At 36.1% G+C, this 8,584-nt stretch overlaps 1 protein-coding gene across 1 annotated transcript; it reads right to left on the reverse strand.

Annotated features, from left to right (window-relative positions):
* Window positions 1–5,935: 5,935 nt before the first annotated feature.
* On the reverse strand, window positions 5,936–8,188 carry LOC128507302 (high choriolytic enzyme 1-like). Its single transcript, XM_053478072.1, has 8 exons — window positions 8,094–8,188; window positions 7,951–7,981; window positions 7,751–7,816; window positions 7,339–7,491; window positions 7,131–7,248; window positions 6,863–7,041; window positions 6,314–6,395; window positions 5,936–6,232 (listed from the first exon to the last, which is right to left on the reverse strand). Exons 1-8 carry the CDS (start codon window positions 8,163–8,165, stop codon window positions 6,106–6,108), a joined length of 828 nt encoding a protein of 275 aa, XP_053334047.1. The 5' UTR covers window positions 8,166–8,188; the 3' UTR covers window positions 5,936–6,105.
* Window positions 8,189–8,584: the final 396 nt, after the last annotated feature.

Consider the following 8,584-nt stretch of genomic DNA (forward strand, 5'->3'; position numbering starts at 1 on the left):
GCCATTTTCATACATGCAAAACCCGAAAGCTTTGTTATTTTTTTGTCTAAATATCGGTTGCTCTCTTTTCTGGCATACAGAAATTGTCTTTTAAGATTAAACTTTATTGATGAAAAAATAAAGTTTGGAAATAAAATATATTTAGTCCTGATAATTTAATAATGAAGTCATAAAATAAACATGTATATCAAAATGTGTACAACATAATGGGTATAAAAGACTTTTGCACAGAACTGCATATATTTAACATACAGAAGTATAAGCAAAACAAGGAAAAGTGTGACTGTTGACAATTAACATCACTGACCCATGCTCAAGCTGGTGATGGCTGTTATTTTCAAGCTGGCAGTGAGTAAATAGTGGTATGTCTGGCTGCCACTACTCCTAGAATTTGCTGTTGTTATTTTTGTTGCTGCTCCTGCTATCTCATTTTGCTGTGTTTTTGTTCTTGCCACTGAAACTTAAGTTAGGGACATTAAGGGACATTATGTGGATGTTCGAATTCATACCTTATGCTGTAAGCATCTGAATTGCTCTCGCTCCATTGCTATGTGTAGTAACATTGCTGCTTTAGTACATGTCAATTAAGCTTCTCCGGCTAGGGCCCTGCTCTAATGTACAGTACCTTGCCTTCTATCTATCTCCATCAGGACATTGTCCATGATGATGATGATGATGATGATGATGATGATTGTTATTATTATTATTATTATTAGGCAAACAGCTGTGTTTTTCTTACTATTTTTAAAAAAAATGTAACCAAACCTGATTGACTGCCATAATTTATTATTGTAAAAGGCTAGAACATTTTTCTGTTCTGCATCTTTACTCAGAACTTCTTATTTCTCCCGCAGGTAGGTCTTCACACACACACACACACACACACACACACACACACAAAAATAAAAATAAAATAAATAAATAAAACAGTCACAAAAGGATTTTGGACATCAGCTGGCTATGCGGCAATTCCTCCTTTTGATCCACCACACTTTTGATCAGAGATTTTTTTTTTTTATATCTCAGGCACAGTCTCAGTGTTTAAGTCTCAGCTGAAAAACTATTAAGTCAATGCTTTAGTTTAGCATTTAACACAATCATTCCTCTGTACCTGATAAAACACCTGAGCCTGATGGGCCTGAACACCTTCCTATGCATCTGGATCCTGGTCTTTCTGACAGCGATACTGACAGTCAGTCTGAATCAGAATCTCCAGCGCCACCACACTGAGCAGTGGGGAACTTACAGTAAGACTGTGTGCTCTGTGCACTGCTGTTCACTCTGCTAACTCACAAGAGATGTGCAGAACCAGCAACCTGTCTCTAAATGTGAACAAAACTAAAGATGTTGTTGACTTCAGGAGATCACAGAATGGCATCAGAAGATCACAGAAAGCCCATCTCCCTCCTCCCATCCTCACCACATTCTACAGTGGGACTGTGGAGAGCATCCTGGGCACCTACATCACTGTCTGGTTTGGGATCTGCAACATCTTGCATTGCAAGACCCTGCAGTGCATGGGGAGAGCAGGTGAGGGAGGATGGTGAGGGCATCTGCAAAGTCACTATTATTGTCGATGACTATACACACCCTTCTGCCAAAGGTACCAAAGCATTTAGGCAACACACTAAAAGGTCAATTTAGGCTGTGCAACAGAAAACCAAACCACAAGCCATCAGACTTAACATTCAGAGACTGGATTAGCGCACACACAAGCACTCCTGAGTTTTCAGTGATCCAGACCCCCTCTGCCCCCTGAAACAGCAATGTCCGTTGCAAAATTTTTCAATAAAATAGTCTTTCCGTTAGTGTGTGTATGTGAAACCTAAATAGGAGAGGAGGAAGGTTTACTGTGTAAGATGACGAGATGGAGGGAAGGGGCCAATTCCTTTTCTTCTTTTACTTTATCTTTACATATATAAACACACACACACACACACACACACACACACACACACACACAGCACCTGCGTGCACAAACAGAAACACTTATCTGTCAGGATTTATTTTTACTTTTTTCTTGTTAAAAATGCAGATTAATTTAATTTTTACTTTATATTTTGTATTAATTATTTGTATGGATTTTTTTTTTCTCGGGGCTGTGGAACGAATGATTTGAGTTTCCATGATCCCTTTTGGGAAAAATTTATTTGGTTTACTAGTGTTTTGAAATACGTGCCCGCATTTGGAATGAATTATGCTCATAATCCAAGGTTTCACTGTATATGATATTTGGTACCATGGTATAACAATATATACCATGTTGGGTACTTGATGAACTTTGGTAGCACTGTGGTACCCAATTGTACTCTTACACAAAAATACTCACCCTCGTATTCTAGAAAGTCCTATGTTACCTACCACGATAATCTCTGAAAAACCACAGGTATACTTAGCTTACCATAGTAATCATAGTTACCATACCATAGTAAAATTCAGTATGAGATTACATGAAATTTCCACAGTAGGGTACAGAAGATCAGAGAAACATACATAAAATGTCGTTTTTACATCCTACTGTATTTTTTATTTTCTACATTTTCTGATGAAGAGTTGCTATTTGTTTTCTGTTAAGATTTAGCACTGTCTCCCTCTTCTCCAGATAATTTTTTAAAGACGAAAATCAAATTAATTGCCATCCTTTAATACATTCAATGGCCAGAAAGTTTTTTTGCTCTGCTTCTTTACCAAGCACTTTACCATTTTTTTTTTTTTACAAAGACCACTTCTTTGGCAGTTGCATTTGGTTTTAATCACTCCACAGTCTTCCACTTGAGCCCACTCAGGTTTTCTGTGTATTCTGTGTAATCTTATTGGGTTCAATATGCACTGGCAGCTCAGGAGCAACATGTAAAGCTCAACAGAGAGACAGAGTGAGAGAAAGAGAGAGGGAGAGAGAGGAGAAGAGAGATAAGAGGAAGCTGAAGAAAAGGAGAGATAACAGTTAGGTATGGTCACAATCACACAATGTATGAAGTGAAAGTATATTTGGTGCAGAGTGCAAGCAGAGACTTTGGCAGGACTAACTATGACTTAAAGGGAGAGTCAGAAGGAAACAGACATCAGGGCTCCCTGAGATATAAAGCAACCAATCACTTCACCATCAACAAACCTGAGTAATCAAAGAGAGTGGGGAAGACAGCATCTAAACATACCAGTTCACCATAATACTCTACGTCCATAAGTCCCCCAGAACTGCTCCTTTACCTAAAGCAAAATGCTTGGCTATATAAATAGTTTTTTAGCCTAGACCTAAACAATGAGACTGTGTCTAAGGCATACCTTTGGAGCTTTGTTAGAATAAACTCTGGCCCTTCGCTGTAGTTAAATTACTTTGTGCATCACCATGGTAACTCAGAATATAAATGCCCCACAATATTAGAATATTTAATTTAGAATTTAAGTAAATTATTATTCATACAGAATAAATACCATGTGTCTCTTGGTCTATTTTAGTACATCTATGGGAAGACTGCTGTTGTCCAGATTATCATTTAGCACCTCCACAAGGAGCTTAAGATGATACCACAGAAGATGGTGCATCAAAGCATATTCATGAAAAAGTTTCCTGGAAGGGAAAGGTGTGGAATGTTAAGGTGCACTAGCAACAGGAACAAGTGTAACCTTAAGATAATTTTTAGGAACATATAATTTAAACTCCTGTGTTTCAGATTTAAACATAATATAATATAATTTAGCATTATACTGTATGTGGAATAAGATAAGATAAGATAGAATAAGATAAGATAAGATAAAACTTTATTAATCTCAGAGGAAAGTTTTTGTGCCAGAAAATGCTCTAAGAGCAATAAAAGGTCAAACATATACATGCAATAAAGTGTAGTAAAACAAAAACACAAAAAAATCCACGAACTATATATGAAATAGACAGAAGAAGAATGCAACAACCTACAAAATAGAATGCAGCAACCGGTAGCAATAGAGTATTAGAAACCAGATTCTGATGTAGAATTCACATAGCAACAATGATAAGTAATATTGCACATGATATTGCTAAATATATTGCACATGATATTGGTAAATGATGTTGCACATAATATTGAGGAACCCATGCATACAGATTGCAGAAGTAATGCTAGTGCACCTGTTTCGAGTCTGTGACCATTATTTTATCTCTCCTTCCCACAGAAAGAAGAAAAGTTATAAAGTTTGATGGCCAAAGGAAGAAAAGGCATCCTGTGGTGTTCTGAGGTGCTTTTGGTGATTTCAGTCTATCACTGCACCAGTGTGGCATGCAGCAGATGGGCCATATTCTTTAGAACCATGAGAAGTTTCTTCAGCATTCTCCTTTTAGAAACCTCTGCCAGAGACCCCAGCTCCACTCCAATGACAAAGCCAGCATTACTAATACGTTTATTGAATCTGTTGGTATCATCTCTCTTTACTCTTCTCCCTTACATACTACAGCATAGAAGATTGCACTGCAAAAACACACAAATTATAAAACATCTGTGAGGTAGTTGATTATCCAGGTCTAGATTATACAGTCTAGTTTCTACCCACATGTTCAGTAGCCTATTGCTGAGTAGGGCTGTGCTGCCTATCTCCTCAAGATTAATGTAAGCTCTCTGGAGGAGGAAGATGATGGTGTCACACTAATGTGGGGTTGATAGGCAAACTGCAAGTGGTCCAGCAATGTCTTTAAAGTGGAATGAAGTGTGATTCAGGACTAGTCTTTCCATTGACTTTATGATGTGAGGTCAAAACTATGGGTCTGCAGTTATTGTGAGGGCATGGGTGTTTATTTTTGGGCACAGGAAACAGACAAGTCTTTTTCCAGGGAGATGTCTGTTGTTCAGACTAAAAATGTTTAGTCTGTTGTTTAGGTTAATGTGCTGAAAAATAAAACACAGCTGAGTGGCACAACCTTAAGTACCAGGGGGCTGAGGCCATCAGCTCCTCCAGCCTTCCCTGGGCATCGGTGACGGAATTCCCTCCTCACATCCTCTATGGTGACACCGAGATAGAGAACATACTCTAAAATTAATGGTGCAGAACCCCGATGGGTCAATTCGTTTATGCCATGATTTCCACAAAGTAAACAAATTTTCTTGTTTCTACGCCTATCCACTACCCAGGGTTTAATGGATCGACTTGGAAAAGCCCGCTTTATCTTGACGTTAGATCTAACAAAACGATACTGGCAGGATGTACTCACACCGGCAGCAATAGAAAAAACTGCCTAAAGCCCAAGCCTTTAACTGTTGTGAATAATCTGGTGATGTTAAGCGAGAGATTACCGGCAGTAGAGCCTGTTAACACTCAGGATATCATTTGTGCTCATCCTTTAGTCATTCCTGAGCTGCCAGTAATCCAGACTCCCTCTGCCCTGGACCTGTCTGACCCATCCTAGTGCCCCGCTTCTGGTTGGAGTTCTCGTCACATGGATGCCCCGTGTGTCTCTTTGGGATGTGTCTGGTGTCTGGAGATGGTTTCACTCTACCATAAAGACGGTTCTGGCCTCGACTGGTGTTGACAGCTGTTTCTCTGAGGACTTGACTTGGCTGCGGTTGCTCGACAGTTTAAGACTGCAATTGTCTCCAATAACTACCTGGACCCCATATTAACATCAATTAACATCAACTGTTATAGCTGAACTGTGTTGTTTATTTATTGAAATCTTGTTAGTTTCCATTACTGGTATATCTGGTGTATTTAATTTATTATAAAATTTATAAATGCATTTATTATTATTTAAGTTTATTTATTTAAATAATCTTACATCAAGCAGTTCCTATGGTATACTTATGCTTAAGTGACTCAAATGGCTGCAGAATAGTACTCTAATTCTCAGATTTTGCAATAGTTTTTCTATACCAAATATGTAAATGAATATTTGCTGAAAATGTTTTAAAGTATAACAAATCAAGGCAGACACTGGTCTTTATCATGCATTTTATTAATGATGGTAAAAGTTGGGGTTATTTAAAATAGGCTTATCAGAAAAGAGAAACCTTCTGATGTATTAAAGAACAGAGAAATTTTATCATTAATAATAAAAAAAAAGAGAGAATATTTCAGTATCATATTCGGCAAACAGTTTGCAAACGTATTATGAACAATCTAGTGATGTTAATAGAGAGTTTAACGGCAGTAGAGCCTGTTAACACGCAGGATATCATTTGCGCTCATTCTTGTGGCACGTCCAATGGAAACATTTTTACATGGTATAGGGACGATGGTAGGCTTGCCGTTCTTGGAGAAAGCATACCTAAACCAAAAAAGTGTGTGAGCAATTAATACTGTGGCCTTGGAGCAAATTGTTTATAAAACAAAAGTAATGATACTTTACCTTGAATAATGCATGACAGAATTGTAGTCATATGGTGTGTTTAAATTGTTGGTGTTAATTTTCTTAAAATTATGTTCTTCTCCTATAAATATATTAAACAAATAATTGCAGTGATTTTTTTTTTACTTTCTTTTTCCATCAGAACAAAAGCCTCTACCGCCACATAAACCACAGTGCATTATTTTTCTCTTTCTACCTTTAGATTACACATTTAGAAATATTTAGGTATTTTATTTGCAATTTCAGTCTTCTTGATAAATGTTTTTTTTTCTAGATTATTTACTTACAAAGTTACCTGAAGCAGGATTTTAAGGGAGGTCAAAATACTAATATATGAAAACTGCTCTGGAAAAGATTTATGGTCTTGACAACAATTTCTATGTTCTGTATTCAAAATAAATAAAGTACAAAAAAAACCAATTTTTTTTTTTCCTCTTAGTTTAAGTTCAGTGTAATGTTCACTGTCACAGTTAGGAAGTGATAATATAATAGATGTGAACTGATTTTATTGTCGAGACATAAGGAAAGATGAATGTCTCCTCTACTTACCTGGTTTAATATTTTCATAGAGAATTTTGACATGCTTGTCACGGTCACTACGTGTCTGTTCATGGTTAAAACCCAGAGCATGGAGAAGCTCATGTTGAATGGTATCAAAATAAACACACCCATTACGTTCTAGAGACAACACCTGCTTTCCTCCAATGCGTCCTATATAGGAGTAGCACCTGTACAAAGGTGATAAATCTTTTAATAAAATCAGAACAGTTTTATAATATAATTTTTTAATCTGTCAGTATTTAAACTGCTGACATACCCGCTGTCTGATATTATATGGATGTAGTTTTCTTCATTGGTGCGACGTATGAATCGGATGCAAGTCGACTTTGCAAAGGAGTTCAGCGCACGTTTAATAACACATTTTTCAGAGGGTGCTGCACAACAGATCAAAGAGAAGCTATTTAATAGTAATTTTTGAAATCATCAATAATCATACTTTGAAACAGATAAGGAACTATACTCACAGTACTGCCTGGAAATGACATAGGGCACATAAACCTTTCTATTTTTTCCTCTGGGCCACTTGCATTTGCGAGATGTACAAGGATCTGCATTCTGGAGACCGGTGTTCACCGCTATGTCTCCATCCACAATGGTGAACCCCCTGTTTAACTTTCCTGTTGAGTAAAACACACACCTGTCCACTTGATACTACTTGTAATTTACATCCACAAAAAAACTAGGTATTATAAATAAATAAAATTAATATTATTATTAATAACTAGTTTTTAATTTGTCATTTATCTAAATAAATCAAAGCTTTTATAAAATACAAGTAAACTGTAAGCCTTATAATTTTTAATAAGATTTACAAATAAAGACAGAATACACAGATAAGTTGTAAAATGTATAGGATATAAACAGTTGTTTGTTTACCAACATTCTTGTTAGCTCGCTCAATTATGGCAGATACAGTGAAATAATCCTGGTCAATGTTGTTATCTGAAATGGATGAATTTGGTAAAATTACTAAAACAAAGCTTTCTGTTAGTCTGAAGTTGTCATAATATATAATATACTATCTAAACTAAAGAAAGAAAGAAATTACTAAGAGTCTTGATCTAATATCATCTTACCACTCTCCTTTGATGTCTCATTAACCATTTCCTGAGTAAAAAAAAATATTTAAAATATCTGTAAACTTTTTTTTTATAAATTAGTAAATATATAAATAGCAAATAAAAGCAGTTTGTAAATGTAACATTTTACATTAGCTCACCTTTGTAGTACAGCACTGAACCAATGTGATGCTGAGCAGCAGTAGGAGGAGGAGGTCCTGTACCAGGTGCATGATGGGAATCACATTCAGCACAGCAGCACTGAGACTGGAAGATGTTCAGACAGAAATGTAGTTTAAATACACTCATAACTTCCCCTTCACACATCTCAACTTATTTCACAAAGGTTGTGGTGAAGCAGAAAACTGAACTATGATATCTTACACAAGTCCCTACGTAGCTGTTCTTAGTATTTTACATGTAACACTTTAATAAAATAAAAACACTTACTAAAACTTATTTGAAACTTTCCAAAGGCTTGACCAAAATGTAACGTAAGTTTCTATTCTAAAAGATAAATATGTCCCTTGTTAAAGTAGAATGTCTAAATTTATAGTGCATTTTATTCCAGCACATTGTGAATTGCCTTTTTTTTTTAGATTTAAATTATCCTCATGTTATAGATTATTATTAAATGAGAAAAATAAAACCT

This window comes from Clarias gariepinus, chromosome 2 (genome assembly GCF_024256425.1).
Source record: "Clarias gariepinus isolate MV-2021 ecotype Netherlands chromosome 2, CGAR_prim_01v2, whole genome shotgun sequence".
In the NCBI taxonomy this organism is placed as follows: Eukaryota; Metazoa; Chordata; class Actinopteri; order Siluriformes; family Clariidae; genus Clarias; species Clarias gariepinus.

Bases quoted from the DNA above. Each gene is read 5' to 3' on its own strand.
- LOC128507302 (XM_053478072.1), bottom strand. From the start codon at position 8,165: ATGCACCTGGTACAGGACCTCCTCCTCCTACTGCTGCTCAGCATCACA. The intron at 7,492-7,750 runs GTAAACAAACAA...TTTACTCAACAG, and splicing joins GCGAGCTAACAAGAATGTTG to GAAAGTTAAACAGGGGGTTC. The intron at 6,233-6,313 runs GTAAAGTATCAT...TTTTTGGTTTAG, and splicing joins TCTGTCATGCATTATTCAAG to GTATGCTTTCTCCAAGAACG.